The 26036-nt window shown below is 42.8% G+C and overlaps 1 protein-coding gene across 3 annotated transcripts in view; it reads left to right on the top strand.

The window, feature by feature from the left end:
• pacrg (PARK2 co-regulated) overlaps window positions 1-26036 on the top strand; it is a 130384-nt gene that overhangs the window by 38686 nt on the left and 65662 nt on the right. For 2 of the 3 annotated variants that reach the window (XM_084381816.1, XM_084381817.1), the window contains one exon: window positions 13397-13435. The exons of the other annotated variant lie outside the window; for it this stretch is intronic. In XM_084381816.1, the coding sequence (XP_084237942.1) occupies window positions 13397-13435 (39 nt within the window). The remainder of the gene's footprint in view (window positions 1-13396; window positions 13436-26036) is intronic. 3 annotated transcript variants of the gene reach the window in all.

Below are 26036 nucleotides of genomic sequence, written 5' to 3'. Positions count from 1 at the left end.
GCCTCACTAGCAATCAAGGCTCTTCTTAGCGAGGCGCCGTAAAACAAAGAAACCCTGCAGTGTGCAGCTGTGCAGCATGATAAGCATGCAAACTCTGCCTCCCAAACTTGGCCGATCACACACTTCCATCTACCCATTTACCAAAACCAATTATTTTTTCAATCCAAAGGTGCACCTGATACCTCCCCCGTCAGACTGATGCAGCAGGGACGGAGGAGTTCTAAAGAAGAGCACTGGGTGGTATGGGCAGTGCTCCTCTGAATGTGGGGAAAGAAGAGCCGTGTTATTTGTAATCACAAATTGATGTCCTTTGTAGCCATGGGTTGGTGTGATATGTGGGTTGGGAGAGGCAGGCGTCATGCGAGGGAAGGCAGCTGCTCTGCCTTTCTTCCTTCCGTGCAGTAAAGGGCTTCTATTCAGAGGAGCCAAATGTATCTCCTTTCAGCGAGGCAGAATGAAGTCACTGTAGTCCATTTGAGACCTCAGATAAGACCGGACAGGTGTTTTGATGTCAGCTGAGCATTCACACTCTCTTTGTCTGGAATTAGAAAATACAAATGAATAAGTTTTTGTGTGTTTTCAGTGTCACTTTGTAAGTTTTTTTCCCTCTTGACTCAGTTCAGGAGCTCCTCTTCTTTTGATTATTGTCTTTGTTTATTCTCTTCAGCACACATAGCTCTGAGTGAGTATTTTTGTTTTATTTGTTGATGTCTTGAGGCATTTCTTGAAACAGTTTTTTTTCCTTTTCATTCTAATTGAGGACCGATTTATTGGAGTGAGCATAGCTGCCTATAAATAAAAAACACACACATACTATTTTAGATGTTTATCAATTTTAATTACCACCATCAAGAGAATTGCATTGTCATTGTTGATTTTTCCCCCCTGTTCTGTTTTTCTGTTTGTCTGTTGCCATTATATATTAAAATATTATGAAGCGGCTTTGTAAAAACCTTTGTTGAATGCAAGTTGTTGAGTGTGTCTTGTCACACTGAAAAAAACAGCCTGTGTGCCTGTCAACAAATAAAACTGCCTGTTTTTCAGACATGTGCTACTAATGGTAGTAGGGCAACAACTACTGAATGAGAATAATGCGGATAATGCTCATGGCTTTATGGTGTTGCAGTCTATAACTGCTTAAAAGTGTTGAGAAACTGGAGTCATAACTCATGTTTAAGCTACATTCAGAAACATGTGTTCCGCCCCTGAATAAAAACAAGAACGTACAGATTTAGCATATCCGCGGTTTGCAGAAACGCACAATGCCACATCGTATTCTGGTGACTGGGCTGTGATAGGGCATGGTTAATGGTAGTTTGCTTGGAAAGTAATAGCATTTAGTCGACTTTGATTTCAGTGGCTCCGCCTGTGCATTACAGATGTAATATATGATAGCTGCTGCATTCATCTGTGTATAGATGGACAGTATTGCTGCTTCACAGTTTGAAAGTCTGTTACTACCAGACCAAGTCACCGAACAGCCAGAAGTGAACCTCATATTAGACTACACTGCCAATAAGGGTGAGGGACTGTTAGAGAGTGCATCTGTGGAAAGGGCCAGGGTCTGAACGGAAAGGCAGTCCCTGCTACTGCTGAAGCTATAACGATGCACTGTGTGCGACCCCCAGACAAGATTGATCAATAAGTCACTGCAATGAAGTGGCACATCGATTACACCAACGACAGGGCATTTACAGGTTTAATCTGTATAATGAGTGTAACCTTTTTCTTTCCGCCACCTGCTTTCTGCCTGGCACGGAGCTGTCCAAGGCCAGCAGGGACCAGGGAGGGGTTGGGAGCAAGATAAGATGAATGTCTGGGTGCACGGATGTAGTGGAGGATGGGGTGGTTTGGGGGGTGTGAGGACATGATGGTGTTGCAGAAAACATAGGGAGGGGAAAAGCGAAAAGCCAGGAAGTGGGGAGAGGAGAAGAGAGCGGTTTTATGTGACACCAGGTCCTGTGTTTGTGTCACAGCTGTAGGTAAGATAGTGGTGCAGGGGGAGGATCATCATCATCATGCATTCGTATGCAGTGTGGAGAGGCCACCAATGATTAATGTGTGTCATGGGTAACTCGAGGCTCTGCAGTCTCTTTAGCATTTACAGTGTGTTCTCCTCCTTTTTGCCTTCACAATCCTTCCAGTGCCTGAACAGCTTCTTCTGCTCTTTGTTTCTGTCCTGTCGTAGCAGAAACATCTTCCTTTCTTGGCCTACAGCCGGAGATGTAGCTCACATTAACTAGTTTGCTCAGGACTTGTCTCCTCTTTCCTTAAAGCAGCTGAAAGTACAGTTAACTTGTTATATGTCGCCCATCATTTTCTTTTTTTTCGATCTCTTTTGCAACATGACACAAAAACCAATCAACATATAGGACATAACTGCCAATTAACCTTCACGCTTATCAGTGCAACGCAGACTTTCTTTGGACTCTCTGATGCTGAATGTGCTTTTCAGAAACAGCTTGTTCACTTGTGGAACGCGTTAAGCCGTCTTTGCACAGCTGTTGCGGCTGAAAATCCTGTAGCAGAAGGATAGAGGGAAATGATCGATTCCTACAAGTGTTCAACACATTTTGGGTAACTGATCATCTTTATGTTGTCAGAAGAGTATCTGCGCAAACATCGTGATTTGATTTTGATGAAGTGATTTCACCACTGTTTTTTTTATTTTAGTTTTGCCTGAACACATCAAAGCCAGATGATGATCAAGCTGACTTTCATGGTTTTTATCAGGATTCCTCCTCAGGTCTTCAACCCTGGATATTTTCAAACACTTCTATCCACTTTTTTCCCCGAGCTTTATATTTTATGTGAATGTACAGTATAAATCTTGTTATAGCAGGCAACAAAAGATCCTTCAATGGTGGTTCCAGAATGATTCTAGTCTTTGCTCAGTTGATTATCACATGAATATATCTTATGATTGTGTAAAATGGACTTTATTTTGAACTCACTTTAGTGATCTTAAGTCTTGTTTTTCATGAGTGGGGTTTTCAGTTACAAAGAATGGCTTCTAATTTAACCACAGAGAATGTTAGATACTGTTTAAATATTTATTTTCTTGGGGAAAAAAAGTGGCCCAGAAAATTAGAGAAGCAGACTGTGGAAAACACTCTCCTCTTGTCTCGCCTAAGCTCGCACTGTTCACAAATCTATGAAATATTACAATGAGATGAATGTGAGCAGGTTTAAAATATGTGTAAAACCTTGTCCACAGTGATCGACTTATCTTCGGAAGTGGATGTGAGTGAATAAGCCCTTCAAGATTAACTATCTGTAGACAAAACGTGTCAAACAAAACATTATTCATATCAAGGCATGTATGTAAAAATGAGCACAAACAGTAATCACACTGGAATTACTTTATCCTTTAAATGACTAGGCCTCTAAAAGACTGTGCTGAAGAAGTCACAGCATGGTAAATGTTCTTCCCCGTGGATGGCTGCAAAAAATGTCTCTGGGGCACAAAGTGCTCCGAGCGTGTTGTGAAGGGAATATTACTGCGGTGTTATGATGTGTTTTTATTCTGTCAGCCTCATCCCCAAGGGCAGGAGCCCCACTCACAACTCCGCTGCCTGCTGGTTCACTTCAGCAGAAATGCTTCGACGTATACAGCACAATAGACAAAGCAGACACAAACGAGCACGGACACAGACATGCAGATACACACAGACACGAGCGTGCACACACATCCACACACATCCACACACGCCATCACCTTCAGAAAGTTGACTGCTTGCAGCCGGAGCCAAGTTAAATGCTGCTTTGCCAGTCCATCTCTGCGTCCCTGTCCCCGTCCCCCCTCCCCGCCTCCGCTCTCCTCCCCTCTCCTCATCTCTTTGACTCCCAAGGACAAGGAGACCCACTGTACAATGGGACACCATTTATCACCGCAGGAACAATTACTGGAGACGTTTCATTGTCAGAAAATTTCAAGCCAATTCTTCCCCCCCATCTCTCTCTCTTTATCTTCCTCCTCTCGCTCTCTCCCTCCGTCTTTCTTTCTCGCCCCGCTGCCATCCCCTCCTTTTTCTCCCTTCCTCTAGTCTGCCGCTTTGCATGGCTCCCAATGAGCTCCATTGCAGGTCAGACTCCCATTAGCCCAAGCCCATCACTATAGATTACAGCACAGAGGCGGTGGAGCACTGTATTCTATCTCATCTAAAGGCCCTGACAGACTTTTCTCCCTCTGTTTCTAACAATGGGATTCTCTTTTTTCCCAAGGAAAGGCATGGAAAATTGCCTCTGATACTGTATCTCCAGCCCTGTGCTTTAATGAAGCCTTTCAACATGGCGCGGTGTGAAGGGGAGGGAAGGGACTCAGTTGTCCAATCTCTGTTTGATCACACATGCAGGCCCAGCCCCAGTGAGGCACAGCAGAGCAGAGCGGGGAGGGATTTAAATGCCAAAGACATATTAGCTATGTAATGTGTTGCTTTGCTCGGGCTTTTTTACTCCACAGTTTTGATTCGCTTTTTAAATGTTGTATATTCATGAGTCACTTCCATTGCTCCATTCGCCTTTAACCAGCAAGTCTGCAAATACTTGAAGTCAGCCCTTTAGTTGGCTCTCGTCCTTCCTTTATTTTTCACTGCATGTCGCATTTGCTCCAAAGCAATATTTGCTTTCTCGTGTTCACAGATAAGCAGATTCAATCAAGTGTGAAGCAGCACCTCAAGTTGCCTGCATCGCATCCTTGACATCCATCAGCGCAGAATGGAAATGGGCTCTCGGTGTCAAATGTACTCTGATTTATTCGCAAGTGCTGATATGATCTCTATTAGATCGTTTTTAATGACTAATGACATTTGAAAAGTGCTTGGGTCCGTGCTGAGGCACAGAGGGCAAATTACCTCTCCCCGGTGCACTGCTGTGTTTTCCCTGTGGTGAAAGCATCAGGTCTAAGTCAGTTATGGAATCATGTATTGAGTATGTTGGTGTCTATCTGTGTCACCAGAGCAAGCTGGTAGGAGGGAGGACCCCCAAGGCAGTGCCTCAGGGTAATACACACTGTGCACTGCCTTGTGTGTATTACTCACATAATTTAGTATTTGGAGCCAGATCCTGTCTGCAGTGTTATTTGCATGTTTGTGAAATTTGATATCAAACTAAATTCATTTAATTTTAGGTCATTTAATCTGTCCTTTATTTGTGTTTTTCTTGTGCTTTGCAGTAATTCTTTAACATCCTGCCCTTCCCTGTTTGGGGAACAGGCCTTGTGCTTTAAACGGGTCCATTAGTAGTCCATTTACTACCTGCATGTGAAAGCATCTTTCTGTTGTGGTCCACTCCTCCTGAGAGATGTGACTTAGTGGTCACAAACAAGTGGGACAAAAAAGCTCACCAACATCTGACTTTTGTCTTCAAAGGGAAAAGTTACTGCAGGCATTCAGTCCCAGGTGCAATTACTCTGCAGTAGTTTAAGTTAAGAAAGTTGGCATATAAATAGTTTCCATCCATCTCTGCTGAAGCAGTGCTTTAACGTTGTTCAGATGGTGTTGAGTGTAAAGGTTTCCCAACTCATCAACTTCTGACGCCTTGGATTGGTGGCAGGCCCATCCTACCAACCCAAAGCATCAATATTTGAAGAGTTGGGAATATGACTCAACAATCAACTATCTTTCAATTTGGACCTTTAGAAGAGAGATTGAAGTAAAAAACATAAAATGTAACCTCCATAATATTGCCACTGACCTCCATGTGAATGCTATATTGGTACGGAACATCTCAGCAGAGATTAGAAAGAAACGAGATGGCCCACTGCTTAGTGACTTCCATCATTAGCTCATATAACAATGTCTCCAGAAAGTTATTGATTAAGACATTTTGAGAACAATTGTTTTGTCTTTTATTGTTCCCTATTACATGGTGTGTTTGTGACGTCAAATGTGACACGCCAGTGCACAAAACAAAAAACAGAAAGGGGTCAATTGTCTATTTTTAGCTGCTTTAACAACATTTTAAAAACCCACTTTTACGCACGCAAGTTTTGTGTAAAAATGATATATGTGTGAAGGGCTGCCAAAGGGAGGAAGAGATGGTTGGTAATAAGCAGAGAGGCGAAAAAGATAAGGCGATAGATGGAGAGGACTGTGTGAAAATGGTTGGCAGACAGGAAGAGAAATATTGTGCATCTGCAGCCATGGATTGTCTGTTGGTTTTTGGAGAGGGTCACTTTGCTCTTGGAGCCACAGCTGGTTCCAACAGCAGCCAGACACCCTGGGGAGCTCTCAGACATTCCTACGGGTCTGTCTCTGTAATAACTCTGCACTGACATGGGTTAAAAAGGGCCAGAGAGATAGAGGGGGTTATAGATCTGGCATGCCTGTACAAGTGATTGGAGATATAACTGACCTGTTCTCCTGGTGTGTACACTGAATACTGAGATGAAAAAATAGCATTGAGTACAAGCTGGTACATTCAACCCCGTCTGTTCCGCTTTCAGCATACAGCCCACTGTACTTTGAGTCAAGAGGAAATTTCCAGTACTATTCAGTGAAACTACCTTAACCTTTAGGCAGATTTAATACTCTGAACTTGCCAGACAGTGGAGGAGACTTCGGGTGTTGTTGCAGTACTGTCTTCCTCTTAGGTCTTTTAATTTCCATCTGCAGCAACTGAATCCAAGAATAGATACAGACCACAGACAGTCCACACTGGGTTTAATATCACTGAGAGGGCTAGAACAATGATTTAGAACCACTAAATAGATGCTCCACATAATCAACTTTGCATATTTGATGTGAGTCGCTCTCCAGAGTGGGCCGGCTTTCAAATGTAAATTTTGCCTGCAAACTTAAATCATTTAGTACGTTTTACTTGAAGCGTATCTTTGACAACAATAAATCACAAGGTTGCTGCATCCATTAGCAAATTGGCTCTGCAGTAGATAGCAGAGTAAAGGGAGAGAGGGAGAGCGAGACAGAGAGAGAGAGGCAGAGCGAGTGTGTGCGGCAACAGTCTTTTATAATCAACAGTAACAGATTCAGAGCTACAGTAGCCAGACACTGCAGCACACGGACACCCATAAACCTCTGGTCACATACATCACAACAATAGGCCCATTGATTGGCTGGCCAGGACAGTGGGTGGGAGGCTCTGGCAGTAAGTGATGCATGCCACAATCAGCTTTGAAGGGCCTCTGTTCTTTCTGCGGCCCTCACAGCCCTCTGTGTGTGTCCGTGAGGCGCCCGCGACAGATCTTTCAATGTGCGTCCTTCATGCCTCACAGTTTGCAGCACACCCTTGCTGCCTGCCTCTGCCCTCCATCTCATCCCCATTCTGTCAGCCTCTCTCACACGAACGCACACTCACTTTTCAAGACACCGGCCTTGTCTTTTCTCTTCGGTTTCGTTTGGGGAGTTTTATTGTATTTGGATAAGTGCAGGCTACAGTATGTCCACCCTTTTCAGAAACATGTATTAAACAGAATAGCCTTTGCTTTCATGAGCACAAAGAGAGAGACAAGAGGAGGAGGAATGGGGCCAATTAGAGGCCTGGAGCTAGCACTGTCTTCTGATAGGGCTGCTCTGGGCCGGAGTAGCATGTATATGTGTGTCTGTGTGTGTGCGCGTGGGTTGTCTGCAGGTTCTACGCAGGAGGTTATGAATGAAAAAAAAAGACCAGTAAAGTCCATTATTTCTATTTTGGTGTCCGACATTACCGAAAGCTGGCTGAAGTATGAATTATGGAAATGACTATGGGGGTTTTCTAGCCCAAAGGCATCGCTTCAGAACCCCTCTTTTCCTCTAGTGATTGGATATGATACCAAAAGGTGGATTCGGGGGTTGTTCCTGTTTGTCTCCATGTCCGCATGGGAAAAAAGGGGACTTGAAATGGGCTCTGAGTGCAGTAGCTCTCCATTGTTTTAAACCCCTTTCACACTGGAAATGAAAACCCTCTCAATCCCACTAACATCTCGCTTTTGTTGTCAGTGGGAAGAATACAATCTTCATGAAGTCCCAGGTCAAATGACTTTGTAGAGGTCAAGGTTTTTTTTTCGAAAGATGACACCTGGGTGGACAAGCACATTTTTGCTAATTTTAAATGGTTTTCCATTCGTCTCTATTCAAGCAGTGCTCAAACATCGTTTAGTTGGCAATGACTTTAAATGAGGGATTAATGTAAAAGTTCAGTAAAAGTGTTTTCTTGCTTATTGTGACGCTGAATGTGACATACCAGAAAAAAATACCAAAAGGCAAGAGGGGTGTATTTATTATCTATTTTTACTGCATATACGTGTTTTGTGTGATGTCAACACTGACAAAGATACAGAGAGCATTGTCTGCTTAGACCACCTGGGATGCACCAGAAGCGTATTAAATCATTTCTATGATGAAGTGGGTGTGGTATAAGACTGCAAAGGAGCAAAGAGAAACCAGTATAGAAAATCATACTGTGGGCCTTTCTTCACACTGTGGTATGTGGTCAAATTGGACTGCCCAACTCTACATTCTGTATGATCAAAGTTAGCAGATCAAACAGCTCAACTGGCAGACAAGTCAGTTACCTATCCTAAGGCTTCAGGAAATGTGGCTCAAACCTTGCAATTACTCAGCCGCAGTGCAGGGAAAATTTCTAACCGCTCACTGGAGAGTTGTTAAGGGGGTTGACCAACAATAATTGTCATCTTTGCTTTGAGTAGAGAAGCTTGTGTGCTGTTACGGCCCTTTGTTGACTTGTTCCTGCATCCTCCCTGAATTCACACACTACGTATCTTTACAGCCCTAACCACATCCCTGCTAATTAACAGGACAATAAACATGCTGCCTCCCATTAACTGTGGCGGCCGCTGCATATTTCCCCAGACAGTGTCTGACTGCTAGATAGTGGCTCTCTGTACTGCACAATATGTTAATCAGCCGCCTTCATCTCAAGCTCTCCATCTTCTCTCTCTTTCTTCAAAGTCAAGTAGGAGACCCTCTTTCCCTCCGGTCCCCAGGCCCTGCCCTATCTCCATCTGCAGGTAGCTTAATCTATCTTCACTGGAGAGCCTTGCCACATTACTGGGGTGCTCGCCAACCAATTACTATCCATTTCGAGTGGAGGGCTCATCAGGTTGGTGTCACAGAGGAAAAATGCCCACGTCCTCTTGACCTTTTGATTGCCCTGATGCATCAAGTGCTAAGGCAAACAAGAGAAGCGGTGAGTGGGTCTATCAGGCTTAGGGTGACGAACTCATCATTATCAGCCGAAGAAGTGGCACAGTGTAGCCATCCTTAAAATCTGTGCTGAAAGTGCAGGGAGTGTGGCTCAGCTCTGACAACACTTTGGGCTTTATGTGGCGTGGAACCTCTTCATTTCGGAGGGGAGCGTATGGCAGTAATCCGACCTGCAGATAATAAGACCCCAAGTCATAAATCCTCTCAGTAAACTAAGGCAGTTAGGCTCATATTTGCTCATTCCGTCAGGGCACGCACTGTTTGCTGCTCAGAAGGGGATTGTCTCCATTCCTTTCCTTTTTTTTTATGTGTGTGTGTCTTATAGGACTGAAACTCATAAAAAAGTAAAACTCTTTAAATATCAGCTATACACAGAGCAGACACCCACCCGGCTTTCAACGTAGCTCAAGTGTGAACTCTGTAAACAGAGACTGTCCCTTAGAGAGTGAGAGTCAGGAGCATTATCATAAGCAACTGTCAAATTTTGTCTTTGCATTGTTAAGTAGCGAGAACAAAGAGCAAACCATGATTTAATTAAAGCTAGACTAAGGGCACAGGAGGAATAAAAATAATATAAAACAAAAAAAAAAAAACCTAGAACTTAATAAAGTAGCATGAGTGAGCGAGCATGTGTGCGTTGTTATTGTCGGGCCAGTTGCAGAATTAATTTTTTACCTTTGGGCAGTTTGAACAGCGGTGGGTGATGTGTGTGCCCAGCTGCTGGTCTGAGACGGGCAGTAGTTAGGCATGCCAATCTGGTGGCCTCTTTCAGCCTGCCAGTCTGCCCAGATCTTCGGGGCTCCCCGCTAGCTCCCTCTGCTTTGCCGTGCTCTGGCAGAAGAGCTAATTAAAACAGGGCTAAATTAACAACACATTCACAGGCTAGCCTGCCTCGCCCGTTCGCCTCCCTCCTCCCGGCTTTTTTCTTCTCTTTTACCTCAGTGCACATACAAACACATACGCACACACACACGCAGACACCTCCTCCCTTTCCTCATCACCCTATATCTCGCTGAGGCTGCCTACTGCGGGAACATGTGTTTACCTTAAGGGGTTTTATGGCAATTACACTCCTGTGCTCTTGCTGCCTGTTTTGTTTTCCATTTATGTGTTTATTTAATTGGCATTCAGTGTGCTGTAATTCTATTAGTTCCCGAAAAGGTCAGGGTCATAGGGGATTGGCTTCTGGCAGACTCGCTTGTGAAACACGCAGCACTCAAACTGCTCCATACATACGGAGAGATAATTAAAAGGTGCACGGTTGGGCTTACTTACTTCACGACCTTTTAGGAAGACAATTTATAAAAGCAAACAAAAAAAAAAACCCCAGTAAAAATGCAGCAGTACTAACACAGGGGTACTGGATTTTAATATTTTTTTATATAAGAAAATATAGTTGGAATATAAATATTAGCTCCCTCTACACAGCACTGAATATCTGGGTTAATTTTTATTCATGATTTCTGTATCAAACTGTAACATAGTTGAATTAAAGATTATTAAACATCTTTACATAACAGAGCGCCTAGAAACTGTCAGAGACATTTTTTAATAATTACATTTTCCTGTGAACAACCACCAGCCCTATACGCAGCTTCTGTTTCTTTATTCTTGGTAACCATTTTATCCTGGTACAATACATTTAATTGTTGGATGGTAATAAGTGACTGTTGCACAGATTGCGAGCCTCAGTGCGAACCTTGCGATATTAGCTGTAACTCTCTCTGAGATTGTGTGCAGTGAGGTACCTTTTTTGCTGTCAGGTCATGGTCCAAATTACCCAGGAATTTTGAAGTATTTAAATTTTTAAACCTCCATAAAGTGGCCTACATGGCCCCGGCTGCATATGGCTGTTAATAATGAATGAAGACGAACAGATCAGCATGTGTAATGGGAACTTGGCTGGAGACATGGGCATGAGCTGACTGGGTATTTCAGACGATCTGTCAGCATGTCTGCTGACCTCGATGAACAGTCATTAAAATTATGCAAGACAAGATACAGACACTTGATGGAGCCAAGACTTGACAAGCCCTTCACTGTGTTTGTGTAGCTACAGCAGTGAGGCGTTGGTATGAGTCTCATTAAGTGGTGTAATCGGGAGAGGCACTGCACACACTTTATTTTCATGTCTGGGTTAGAACATATTCTTGTGACAGCAATATAGTGCACTGATAAGTGATTGACCAGTGTGTATAATCTTCAGTGGATTCAGTGATGGTTGGTATTTCACTGTATCCCATCACAGCAATGTCCTCCAGTTACAAAGACACATTTTCAACCATCATTGTTTGATGGACTTTTTTTACTATAAGCCCTTAAATGTTTTCTGTAGCTCTGCCACCTTCAGTACATTTTTACTGACAGTGTTTTGTTTTTTTCCTCCATCATCCACCTCTCTCTCTGCGGATGGTGCTGATTATGGTTAATTATGTTGATGAATGGTAGTGCTGAGGGTACTCCATCAGCATTTCATAATCTGTCTTCTCTCTCTGCCTTTTTATCACGGCTAAGCTGAGAAAGTGGGCAGAACGGATGCACTCTGTGATGCTGCTCGAACACTCAAACATGTCACACTTGAACTTTGACTCGGACAGACCTGAGCCTCTCTGTTAGTGTTGGAGTATGTAAAAGCCTATCTGTGCATGTGCTAGTCTGTGTGTTTGTTAATTGCTACATTTAAAAAAGAAAAACAAAAAAAGGTCCTGCAAAACTTTAAATAGTTTGACCCGTAACGTGGCAGTGTTTCCTGTTTCATTTTGTTTAAAGCTGAGTCACTGGGGCCACTATATTGATGGCGCTACATCTACCCTGTTTTAATTAGAGTTTTTGTGTAGTACAGGCTTCATCATAAAACCTTTCTATATTTAAATGTACTGCGCTTTTACTGATTATGAAACAATCTCTATGTGGCCGACATAAGCAAACAAGACCATCAGCAAAAGATTGGCTATTTTACATGGCTGTTATAGCTATTCATAACGCCTGTCACCAGGTCAGATAAGATGGATTAAAACTGTTAATGGCAGCCTGAGGCAAAAAGCTACAGAGTTTACTTTGTTTTGCCATTGTCATATTAAAGTTATTAATCGTTCATAGCCACAAATAGATATATTACCTCGTCACTATGCGTTCTGCAAACAGCTGTCCATAAAAAAATAAAATAAATAAGAAAACGTTTCTTTTTCTGTCACTCACTTTCAAAACAAAAGCACGCACTAGCCAGATCAAGATATTCAGACACAAGACGGTGGGTTGCCAGAATCAACTAAAATGAAAAAATCTTTGTAACTGCTTTAAAGAGGATACCTTATTTTGATATTAGCACCTGTGTTGAACATTCGTTCTTGTTCTGTTTTTGTTTTGTTTTGTTTTGTTTTGTTTTGCAGAAATTGGTTAGATTAGATTAGTTCTTGTAGTAACATTTTTTTTGTTGTTGTGTAATGTTACTGCGGAGCAAAAAATATGTCAAGCACACGAAAATCTCTTGTGAATGTGGTTAGAACTGTTAAATCTTAATAATCTGTTCTACATTTTGCAACAGCTTCTCCTTTTGTTGTGTCTGTGACAAACCCTAGCAGAAGCTGTTTGTTTTATGTTATGTTCTGTTGTTTATTTATTTTGTTGTTGAAACATATAGGTGAATAAATTGCGGGCAAGCCATGCAGCTATTTTAGAGTGGACTGGGTCCTCCTCTGACATTGCTCTTGAATGTGCACTCTAACATTCAAGTAAGGATTATGCCCCATCCCCAACACGCCTCCCGCTTAATTGGCTTAGATGAATATCTAAAGAGCTAAAGCCGGGTGAATGCTGTTATTGAATTTACATGAATGCCATGGATACTGATTGTGTGTCATAAACAACCTTTAAATCACAGCCCATATATGATGGATACTTTACATACTGTAAAATGTTTATTTATAGAAAAGAGGGAGCCAGAAAAAGGCAGTCGGTGTGAGAAAATTGCCCGAAATTCAATATGCTGTGCAATTATCATGTGTAATAGCCTGTAAAATCCTAATATCTATTCAGCCACTTGGAAAGGCACAAGAAATGGCCTGGCCACTTAGCCCACTTTCTCTGGCCCCTTCCTGGCTATGACAGACGGCCCTGTCTGGAAAGCAGAAAGAAATAATATAAGCCATATTTCATTCAAAGGCCCCTCCATGTATCCTCATTCTTTCTGTTTAACTGACTTTCCCCCTCTTTCCTTATCCCTCCGATTTCTCCAGAGAGCTATATTGGTGATTACCTCCAGTGAATCAGCAGAGGTAATGGGGACTGCATCCTGGAGGCAAAATGCACTGTGAGGATGTTGTTGTCTTGTTTTGGTATTGGTTAGTCCTATTTTTAAAAGAGGTTCTGAGTCAGCTGAAAATGAATCTGGGACCTGTTGAACTTCAGTTTACACTGTCTCTTACGCATGAGTATCTACAACTGTATGACTCGTATGGGCCTCAAAACACAGTCACACACAAAAGACAAAGCATTTACTGCTCCTTTAGATTTCCCCTCTAGTTCTTGACCCCCCAAATTTATTAAAAATAAATGTGAGACAGCAAGATTCAACTTGTGCACGGCAAGAAAGAGATTACTTGAATTTTTGTTGCTTTGTTATGCACTGTATTACTGCAGTCAATGGCAGTACGTCCAGTTCATTTTAGTTTCATTTGTGGCAAAATAATATACAAAGAATCAGATCCAAAAATTCAATAAGTAGAATAATGAGCTGAGTTAGAATAAGAATTGATTAAATCATTAGAAAATCTCTCTCATTAGCTAAAAAAAAGAGTAAAAATAAAGGAGAGTATTGGTTGTGAGGTGGCCACACATTGGACATCACATTTACATTTATTAATTCAGCCTCTGATGTTTTTGTCCAAAGTGACGTGCACATGAGGCACAATCCAAGCCACAGTAGACCTTTATGAATAAGTGCCACAATACTCAGTTCCACCTGACACAAGTGCAACGAGCCTGCAGGTACATTTTTATGAGAAATCGCTAGAGAAGCAGCATATCATGTTAGTAAGTACTCTTTGAAGTGGTTGTGCTCAAGTGATTTTTAAAGACAGAAAGAGACAATACCAGAAGAGTTTAAATTGAGATTTCCTGCCTCATGGTGAAGATTGGACTGGCCATTGTTCATTTGCAGATCGGAGTGAGTAGGTGCTGTTCTAGTGGCCACTCTGTAGGCGAGCATTAGTGACTTGAAATGTAGCAAAAGGGAGCCAGTGAAATGTAATGAAAAGCTGACTGACACAGGCTGTTTTTGGCTGGTTGAAGTCCAGATGTGGACCATTTGCAGAGGTTTTACCGTGGATGCTGGCAGCCCTGCCAGGAGGCCGTTACAGTAGTCAAGGCGAGACATGACCAGTGCCTGTAGAATGCATCAAGCAGCATATTCACTCAGATAAGATCTGAGAATGCTGCAAAAATACACAGATTTCATATGCGTCTTTCTTTTCCTTTGATCCTAAAGTATAACTGCTCTTTTCCTTTTCCATCGCTCGTCCGTGGGAAACATCAGAGGCAGTGTAATCTTGTATTTCTGTGTCCTTGTGCGTGTGCACGCGTGCGTCTTTTGCATATACCTGTATGTGTGTGTGTGTGTGTGTGTGTGTGTGTGCATGTATTTGCAGCAGCAGGCAGCATCAAGGCCAAGCAGGCAGCACCTACCTAGAGCTTTCGCAATAAACCTGTCAGAAGCATACCCATCTTCATCTCCTAGCTGTTCACTTTGTCATCTGACAAAGATGCCTGTCAAATCTCTCCACAGGATTTCCTAAAAAACAATATCTGCCCACATCTTTCACACCAATGACAGCAACAAAACAGCAACAGCAGCAGCAGCAAACAAGAGCAGCAATAACTGCTTTCTTGTTGGTGCATGTTTATGTTTTTTTTGCAATATGATTGGAAGTCATATAAGCAATATTTAATATACTGCACATTTGCTGTCCTACCACCAGCCATATCTAGTCACCCCTTCTGTATCGTCTTAACTAAGCTCCCTGTATGTGCATGAGGTGACGACTGGACTAATGCTGGTTATCTGCTTCAGTCTTTGGAAGAAAGGACTGTTTCCTCATTTGCTGTCCTCCTGACTTGGAGCCAGACCACCACCACCTCCACCAGCAACACCATCATCTTCCCAATGTTTCACATCTGAAAAAGAGAAAGGCGGACACTTGCCACCTCTGCTGGAAGATTTCCCCATTCTGTGGCACCGTGATAAGCTCTGACTTACTTCCTCAATGTGGGTCAGAGAGACTTGGAGATACACGGCTTGTATTGCCTTTTGTAATTACATCTGCTCCACTGCACTGTTTCTGCTCCCCTCACTCTCTCCTTCCTCCGAACGGGGAGTAGATTTGTGGGTGTGTGTGCGTCCTCTGGCACACACACAAGCATGAACAAGCATAATCCCTGTGCACCATCTTCGGGGCTCAAGCTATTTTTCTTACGTCCAGACAAACAACATTAAATGGAAGAAAAGCTTTTGTCCTCCCAAGTACATATATCTTTGTATATGCTCTCCATCCAATGTAATGCCACCCACCACCTGCTTCAATGGATCCGTGACTCCACACTCTTCAAGCAGGTGGATTCAGACTGGAAAATGTGTTTATCCATTTTGCCATTCGAATAGGAAATGGGGTTATTTAATAATCTCCACACACTGCAGTTGTGTGTGTGTATGTTTGTATTTGTGTGAAAATGCACCCCTGAAAAAGTACAAAGAAACTTTTTTGGATACGTTTTAAGTGACAGAGTGGTTGATGATGAGTGGTTAGTTCTTTTTTTTTTACATTACTGAGGGGTTAGATGACTAATGAATCAAAAAGATCTCCCTCGGATTGCAAAATTATGTTAGTTCACTCAATTTTGCCACTGCAAAGTGCAGGGTCACCACTTTGGGTACTATAGCAACAGTTTGCTTTAAGTTCTCATTAAATGAAACACTTCAGTGATGCCCAGCATTAGTTCAAACACTCATCCGAGTCTGATCTCAAACTCGGCCTGTGCGAGCCCGATGGCAGCAGCTGACAGCCCCAAAACTGTATCTTAAGCCTCATTTGGATGGGATTTATTGCTCCAGAGAAGGTTGGGTAATTTGAATACTGCACACACTGATTTTCATCCCATCCAGAGTGCCTATTTATATGACTTTCTTGCTCTGCTCGGTATCAGTCATAGTTCCAAATACTTGTTTTTCAGCACACTTGTTTGTCCTCCCATAAGGCCAGTGATTCATAGATCCTGAATCTCTTGATGAAGGAGAAAGAGTAGATGTGCGTCCAACTGCTTTTCAGTTTTTTATGTGGGAAAACCGTGTTAAACAAAATATTCATTTATTTTAATTATTTTAACATGCTTAAAAATATGTCTGGAGGGGACCTGTTAAAAAGAACCTTCAAAGGAAGCTGAAACAAATCGTTTCACTGACTCCTAAAGGATAAGTCTGCAGTTGGACTCATTATGGACAGTTTAAAAACATAAATAAAACAAAACGATACAGCATATCACCTTTTTAACCTGGTGCCTTCATTAACCACAATGCAACTGAGTGACATCACTGGGGGCAATTAATCATATTACATCGCAACTTCCCCTTCCCACAAAAGGCTATATGTATCTTTTTCATGGATGTAGTAGAACTCCCCGAGACCTGTAAACACACTTTAGGGAGTTCACCTTTTAGCTCGCAGGACGCTCCCATTGTAGACCTGTGCTCCATCTTCTCTGCAGGTGTGTACACACCGTCTGCAACAACTGTTAAACAAGCCGCCCTTTTTTTGCTGTGGTGGGCGCTGTAGACACATCAACATCGCACAGGAGAAGAAAGTAGAATAAGCTGTTTTTTTTTCTAAAACATGTGTTTTGTTTTCCACTTGCTTCTCTATTCTTTTTGTATTTATATCTATGATTGTTATCTGATGATCCGTGCGTTATGTAAGGAGGCAGAAGAGGAAGTCACTTTGTTGAGGGTACCTTTGACCTTTCTTTGCTGTCCACCTTCTGCCATCTTTATTCATCAGCTGCCCACCATGTGCCTGCTTTTGGATGTTGAACACTGCATTTTACTCTTCCAGCTGTGTTCTGTCTGTATTTGGATTGTTGCCAGTTACTTGACCTGTGACAAATGTTGCATTGCATCAGAGGCAACATTGATCTTTCAGTATTTGATCCCCACACCTCAATCCTGGTAAATTTTTCAATGCAGTTTGGAAGACAGGTTGAAAATAAGACAAGTTTCAAGTTTCAGTCGAGCTATGCATCACTTTGCATTCAGTTATTCATCTGATTAACAAAAGATCATGGTCAGACCATACTCAAATATGAATTCTGCAGTAGTAGTAGCAGCAGTTCTGTGCGTGAGTGTGTGCTCAGACTCATGCAGCACTACATTTCCCGTGACATTTCAAAAGCTAGCTTTCATCCCACTCATAAGGCCCTGCGTGTAGAGCACATTAGTCAGTTTCCCTGGAACAATCCTCTCCTTTAGATTCAGTCCTTTTGTCAAAGGCCTCGAGTCAAAGTGTTGAACCATGGGACCGAAGATGCTATCATCAGCGCTGAGGAAAGACATCTTTCTCCCTGCAGGTGGATGATGGAGCTGTGTGTGTGTGTGTGTGTGTGTGTGTTAGCGCGTGAATGGCTGCGCAACTGTGTGCTTAAAGCTTTTTTTGGGGGGCGGGGGTTGGCCGGCCCTAACCTTTGCTTTTAGATACTCATCACACCAAACACTTTTCTTATCCTTGGACTATCAAGGTGCTGCACAGCTGGCTGCCACTCATAACTCAAAAGGTCGATTCCGCATCACCTGACAGAAAGCTTTGCCCTGCCATCAGTACTGACCCTTAGCAGAGATGGCTTACATTCGACCGTGTCATCATCAGATGCGAAGATGCCTCTGTTCACCACTTCACCATTTATTGACCCAACACGCATCCAAGAGTCACACCACGCATCTGCCTTGTCTGTGAGATCCCTCTGGAGCAACGTGGAGCAACCTTTTTTGCACCCCTCTTTTCACCTTTCTTTTGCCTCACCTAAATAGAAGCAGAAGATAGAAGAATGAGCTCTAATCTGCCTGTGAGGGTGAACAGATAAGTGCTCACTGCAAAGCAAGGCTTTTCTTCATTTGCCCTCTCTTTTTTGTTTGATTTCTTACCTGTTTACTTCCATGCTTCCTTATTTTACCCTTTACTTACCCTTCCTACTCCACTCTCTGCCTACGTCCTCTCCACCCATGCAGCCGTGGTAGCTCTGTGGAGTCCAGGCCCTCTTTGATCTGTAGTCCAGAACACAGGATGAGAGTTATCCGCTGGCAACAACAAGAACATCCCATTAGGAGCTGGACAGAGCCTTGACAGACACTCTCTTCCTCTGCTGCTGCTGCTGCTGCTGCTGGTGCTGCTTGGCCCTAAAAGCACACTGCCTTCTGCTACTGATGCTGCTGATTCCTTGTGCTTCTCCCCAGCTCAGGGTGGGCATTACTGGCTCTGCACACTTGACACACAAGCTCAGAGTCAGGGTTCACTTGTTGAATTTAAAATATTGTAAACGGTCTCCTTGCGATTTATTTTCCGTTAGCCGTGGCGGTTGTCACCTATGGTGTTTCTGGCACTGAAAGTCTGGATGGTAGCCACAGTTGGTCAAGTTGCCTCAGCAGAATTGGGATCCTTGATTTAAGCAGGCACCATGTGATGCAAAAAATATTTTGTTGGACAAACACTTTCACCTCAAGGTCCAATTAGTAGCCGTTCTCTATTTTCTTCAGCAGATGGAGTTTGCCCAGTTGTCGTGGAATTGCAAATGAATGAATTTTAAACACGTTCAGGAGTCAGTTTTGGCTTCAAGGATCATTCTTGGCCTTTCAGACAGAAGTTGACAAAATAATCTCAACTCAAGGTCCTTTTAGCAGCTCGATGGGGGATTTCGATCATATTACATGATTTTTTTTTGAAGCAGATTCCCCGACACATGTGAAACACAAAATAACTTAGCATTTTGTGTTCTTACATCTGTTCTGCCTAATTCAGGCTTTTATACATCACAGTACATAAATAGTGAGTGGTGATAGACAGCCTCTGCCAACACAAAACATGCAGTCGTTAGTGCACTGCACAGAGCCACTAAAATCCTACAAACTGGACCTTTAATTAATCATCCCCTATTCAATTTTCTGTGTAAGAGACAGATAGTCAACTTGGAGAGACGAGAAAGAGACAAGGTCACATTGAAAATAAACTGCCGACTAATTGTTTTTGCATGTTAATGGCCACAAATGTGCAATATAATTGTATCTGCTGAATTATATCTCGTCTTTGTTTGCTTCATTTTGCCGATCCACGCACTATAGAGACTGTCACACAGCGTGGTGGAGCAGCCTTGTTATCTTAAACAGACCGAGCATTTGTCTTGGTCTCTATTGTTTTAGCGTCACGCACAAAATCAATGGAGCTCATTCATCACATGCTCATTGAGAATGAGCATATTTGTTTGAACATTTGGGAGGATTTTTTCAGTACAGTGTGAGGCAGAGCAGCAAGATTTATCAAAAGTGTGCAGGCAGTCGATGTTCCAGTCATGGTGTTTGCTTGCTGAAAAAGCATTACTCTGTGCCCTTATCTTGACTGTGCATCTGACATGTACAAATCACACACACATACAGACACAGACACACACACATATCTATGCGAGTAATTAATGCATGCATCAACACATGCACGCTTGCACGCTCATACACACACACACACGCACACACACAAATACTCTCTGCGGTTTCTGTTTCCGTCACAAACAACCAGTGATGGATTGGCCCTTTCCATTTTAAACAGGGAGAAAACACATGCCCCCGGGGACCCTTGTGTGTGGAAGTACTTTGAAGTGTCCACATTTAATTCTTCTGTATGATAAATGAGAGGCGAGCTGCAGTTGTAGCCTGTGAGGAAAAAGCTCGGCTCGCTCAACGACGAGGGGAGCGGTAACAAATGTAGCGATAGCTGATAAGCTGACTGTGTCTCTTGCTCTTGCTTGTTGTTCTGCTCCCTGCAGACCCCCACAGCCAGATAACAAATCCATCCTATCAATCAAACCCATCAATGGCTGGCTGCAGATTAGAGACAGTGATTTTGGGGCTGATTGGAGGGGAAATGCTGATTACACCTCCCTCTCTCTGACTTGATTACACTCTGCCTGTGTGTTGTCAAGCTCGGCTGCTGAGCTGTAATCACTGGGAGCTAAGAGCAGAGGCCGTGGCTTTTGAATAGACAAGACACAGGCGCAATCACACCGCTGGCTGGCGTTGACTTTGTGACCATTGCTAGGTCATTGGAAAGGCCCATATCTGGCACTGTCAGAGCAACTGTGCATGGTAACTGCACATGGACCAACATATGACAATCAGGCACACATTAAACTGAGATAAGGAAAACTCATGATTTGAAACCGTTTGTCTCACTTTCATTCTTTTTTTCTCCAACTCTTTATTATGTTCATCTCCTCCCGTTTCCCTCCTCCTCCTGCTTCTTTCTGCTGTTCTGGCCTACTTCCATCACAGTGGCAGAGGGTCCCGTGCTGGAGTGCACACACACGCGCACACACAAATACACACAGTGAGTGGAGTCCTAATCTTAGCTTTATTTAGCTGCTTCACCTTTCAAACTGGAGCAGGCTTGAGAAAGCCTCTTCCTCGCCCCACCTCAGCGTCTTCCTCTTTCACTCCACGCGCACCTCATTTCAATCACTGCAGCCACAGTGGCCTGCCCGAGACTCAAATTGCCACTTTGAGTCGACTGTGCAGTGGCTAACAGGGGCCAACGTTCATGCTGTGTGCAACCAAAACTGCATGAGCTACTTGGAGAATGTAAACAAACACATTTATTGCCAGATATTAACAACATTCTACTGGCAAGTTTGAACTGTGTGTGGGAAATTAATTGGTTTTTACTCGCTTTGCTTGTTTATAGGAAAATAATTGTGATGGGTTCTCAGCAGGAGGCGAACCAAAGTTATTCTTTGTTTCTTATGTAAACAAGGAAACTGCAGAAGTATGAACTTAATAATGATTTTGATGATGCCAGTTTAAGTACACGTCTGCATGAAAAAGCAGCAAAGTCGAGAGCCTCTAAGTTGTGTTGCGAAATATCTGGTGGCTTGTTGGTTTTTTAAGCTCTCTGGAACACTCATTGTGGGATTATGAGGATGTTTTTTCCGCCATGTGCAATTTCTAACAGGAACATATGCGAGGAATTTTCTGCATCTTTTAACTACAGCGATAACAGAAGCACAGGCTCAACAGGAACACTGTCTATGGGGTCACTGTTTCAATTACTAATGTTTGTTACCCTAATAACACCATCCTGCGTTTAATCCTCAACACACCGTTTGGGACTGGTGGCATGTCTCAGTGCCAAAATAAAAATTCTTTTCATCTCAGTGTATGTGTGTTCTCACATGTTTGGATGGTGTGTGTGTGTGTGTGTGTGTGTGCGTAAGAGGCAGGTTCACATAAAATTCATAACTCCCTGTGTCCTGCTTTTGAACTATCTTTGAAGCCCTAAAATTGTCTCATCCGGCTTGTGTTAGGTATCATTTCAATTGACACCATGCACTCTACTACTAGCTCTTTGAATTGAGCATACTTGCATGCTTGTTAGATGGAAACAGCTGTCAGGGGAGATAGCGAGAGTGACTCACTCCTCTTTCCCTCACTTATCGTTTGCCTATTCCAGTCTTGCTCCTCTTATTGTGACCTCCAAGAAAGTCAAAATATTCGGTTCCTTTTCTCTTTTTTTCTCGCTTTTTTTTCCTTTCTGGTATTCACAGTGAGTGCACACACACGGCGACTGGTTTTTGGAAATGTTGTGGCCAGAGGTATGCAGCTCAGTTGGAAAACAGGGTTGGATTAGGATGAATAAATTATTAATGTGTGTAATGTGTGTTGTGTGTTGTGTGCTTACGACCATTTCTAACAAAAACTGGAGAGGTCTGACCCAAAAAAGCTTTTCTCAAAAAGCACAGCATCTCTGCACGCTAATAAATTGTGTGTTGAATCAGCCACAAAGGCTATTTTGGTTAACTTTTCTTGACAACGTGAGAATAAAAAGCAGCATTTACATCCCTGATTGTCCGTCAACGATAATACAATTAAGTCCAAGACTTATTTTGCGACCACTGTGTTAATTTAGCAAATAAAGATCTGTCGGCATGTGTTAACATCTTTTCGAGCAACACTTACGGCTGCAACTAATGTTTATTTTCAGCATCGATTAATCTCCTGATTATTTTCACGCTAATTCTGTTAACTGTTTAGTCTATAAGATGTCAAAAAAACAACCAACAAAAACCACCAGTCCAATAACTGAAACGATGAATCTATTATCAAAATCGCATGACTTCACTATGGTTATTCCTCTGGCCAAGTTGTAACTCTCCATAATGTGATGTTATTGTCCATATCTGCTGCAGCAGATGGAGATGGATAGATGGATAGAGTTGGGCAGGTTTTGCATCCAAAAGACTCATTTAATGGTGGGGCAAACAGTATGAGATCTTAATAAGTGGGATATTGTTATCCGCACAGTCAATGTCGGCTTCAGTGTGAATTGAGCTCCTGCTTATTGAATTTGGCTCATGGAGTGCTTCCTCTACCTTCATTGTAGGAGTAGGATAATTAACACATCGTTAGACTGCAGCATTTTCTTTTATGTAATTGATCCTTAAATCACAGGAAGTCAGTTTATGTGTCAAAGACAACAAACAAGACTGTCAGAAACAAGAACGCCGCCATGCCCTGCGGCTGGAGAGATTCAACAACAAAAAAGAAAATCACAGTGCAGTGTCAAGTCTTCATTATTCCTCTATCACACAGCAGATGGGGATTTTAGAAACATGGTTTCTCAGAGCAGCAGCGTGCTTAGTTGCTCCATGAAGTGAAAATCACACCGATGACTGATGGGAATTTTGTTGTGGTATTTTTTGTTATTTTTTAGCGTTTGTTGCTTCATGCCTGCCTCCTGCGTCCCCATAGCATTAAGAGTGTAAAAAATCTTTCAGATACATGCTGCACTGTCTACGTGCTAGCATACATGAATACTGCATTCCTTTTTGGTCTTCCTAGGTACATATTTAGCAGAACTAATGGATGTTTGTTTCGCCATAGTGACTGTGTAATGGATGACTCATAGAGAGAGTGGCACCAATGGGGAGACTGTTCTCCTCTCAAAGCTGAATTGACAGCAGCTCATCTGCCAGCTCATCTAAATACAGAAACCTGTACTTGTGTTAACAGAATCCAGGTCAAACCATTATGCTATCGTCAATTAAAATAGCATCATTGTCAAAAAGCTGGCAACCCTGCCTGTTTTTTCTCGTGTTCTATGAGACCTGCTATTAGCAAGACAGCAAAGGTTAGGTTTGCTAGATAGATCCTGTAATGTGACATACCTCCGACTAAAATGGAATTAGGTGGGCGTAGTATCAATTCAAGACCGATTTGGCGGTGTTGTTTGGGGATATAAGTGTCTGTCGAATGCAGAGTTGCCCAAGGGTATGGACCTGTATTGGACGGTTGTTCTTCAACCATGAAGGAGGATAAAACTGAGGATAGACCTGTCTCAGTTCAGTTTCGTTAGCCTGGTGCCTTTGCCCTGGATGAATTTACAGTGGACCTACAACCAATCAGAGCAGCAAAACGTGTCACAGTCACTTTCCAAACTTGACCACTGATGTCAGATAAACGCTTATTTCCATCAATAATGTACAAGAGAAGTCTGTCTTGTCTACTAAATTACATAGTCTGGGGTTTTTGGATACATGGGGATTTGTTGCTTGTGAGTGACATGCAGGCTCTGCATGCACAGCGAGCCACTAATCACAATCATTCTTGATCACTTTATCAAACAAAGCAGAGTCTACTTTGGTCGTTTGATTAAATGGCGTCCCCTACAAAATCACCCCAATTATTCTCCAATGATTAATCATCATTCCAAATGGAGCTATTCCAGTTCTCTGGCCAAAATATCACAATCTGAGTTTTTTCCGATATTGTGCAGCCTCTAAATGACATCCGAACGCACACAATGTCACTCTGCTAGTTACCACAACCCACAAGCTAACAGCCAAGTGTGGTTTTATATAATGGGGAGAGTTCACATTTGATAAAGCCCAATTAGGAGCTGTCAGGAGCAGACTGAAAACACACACATAAACACACACATGTTCACTCCTTCTTTTCGCTTTCACACTGTATCTTATCCTGCTGTATAGCCTGTGTGTGATTTTGCCCTCAGCCTATTTTAACATAAAGGACTCACACCACCTCGGCAAACTGGCCCAATAGCTTAGCACATCTGAGCACACACAGGCTCTACATGGAGTCACATGTGAGCGTTCATACACACACCTATACACACTCATCCATCCACCTACGCATGTATTCACACACACCCCTACACACAATCACGTCCAGCTATTGTGTATTTAAAGTGGCAACCTGCTGTTTTCATTCCTGCTGCTCTCCTGTGCCTGTCAGGGGCCTCTGATACTGTTGTTTAATGAGCAGAGGCTCTCCTCAGGCTCGCTCCCAGCCTTGTCTGCCTCTGTTGCTGTCTGTCTGCTGTTGCAGCGCTGACCAGAGGAGACATGCAGGTCTGTGTCCCAGGGCTAATTGCTGCTACTTGGCTGATAGTCTTTCTGTGCTCTACTCTCATTGACTCCCTGGACTCCAGGGGGATTCCCATAGGCACCGAAAGACAAACAAACCTGGGTGGACAATCGATAAAGGATGCAAGAGTTACCGCTCGGCGCAGCCGCTGATTAAGATTCCCAGGGAGTGTGTGTGTGTATGTGTGCGCTACGTTGGAGCATGAGTGTGTGAAGGTGTTTACTGCTTGTCCACACTCCTTCACTGCTAACTGGAATCTTCAGCCAGTCCCAAAGTGCTTGTTTATGTGATTCTGATTAAGAGCATCACAGAGTTCAGAGGCATCCTCACAAAAACACCACGTTAATGCTCCCAGGTAATTATTCCCACAACGTCTCAGGTTCTCAGCAACAGGGTAGGTGAGATCGTGCCTCTGCCTAAATACGAGACCTGATCATTTCCTGACAGTGTTAAATACGACTGTGTGCTTTTATCAGTAGACTTCGAAATACAGCTTTTATAATCTAATCTCTCTAAGTTTTCCCTTGTTTTATATAATATGTGTCACATCAGTGCACCAGCAACCAAAGTCATTAAACAGCTTTTAAATCAAACATCTGCCTACAGTAATTTGAGAGAGAGAACCACAAAAACACAATATACACCCACAGACACAATGGATCACGTAATCGTGTGAGTGCCCCCAGCGCACCAGAACACTTCACCATAAAGAATGATGCGTTTGCTCTTCTGTTTTCAATTTCTTAACCTGCAGTTTTAACTTAGTCTTTCACTCTAAGTTTTAATTCCACTTAATCTTCTTATTTATGTTTGGTATTAAAAGAGCAGCATTTTCACATGTTTCCCGAAACAATAAACCAACATACTAATAATATTTCTAATGAAGGCGATCTTTCCGGCATTTAATACGTCATATGCCATTAAATATTTACATGATTGCAATCCTGGACACTAATTGATTTCCAGTGTAAGAGAGGTCGAGTTAAAAATGTTATATTAGTCAATTTCTGGGTACGATGTGGCTGCAGCCATTCAACACAATGCTTGTGGTTCTGCAAGGCAAGCCGCAGATTGTTTCAGAAGCATCCTGGAAGAGGAGGAATTGCGCCAAGTCTATTTTTGACGAGAGTGGACAGAAGCCACCTGTACACTGCACAGTCGAATTAGGCAGTAAGTCAGACACAGGAATGGCATAA

This window comes from Pagrus pagrus, assembly GCF_965226575.1.
Source record: "Pagrus pagrus genome assembly, chromosome: 18".
In the NCBI taxonomy this organism is placed as follows: domain Eukaryota; kingdom Metazoa; phylum Chordata; class Actinopteri; order Spariformes; family Sparidae; genus Pagrus; species Pagrus pagrus.
The sequence above is the reverse complement of the archived record's forward strand: the minus strand, read 5'-3'. Positions and strand labels throughout refer to the sequence as shown.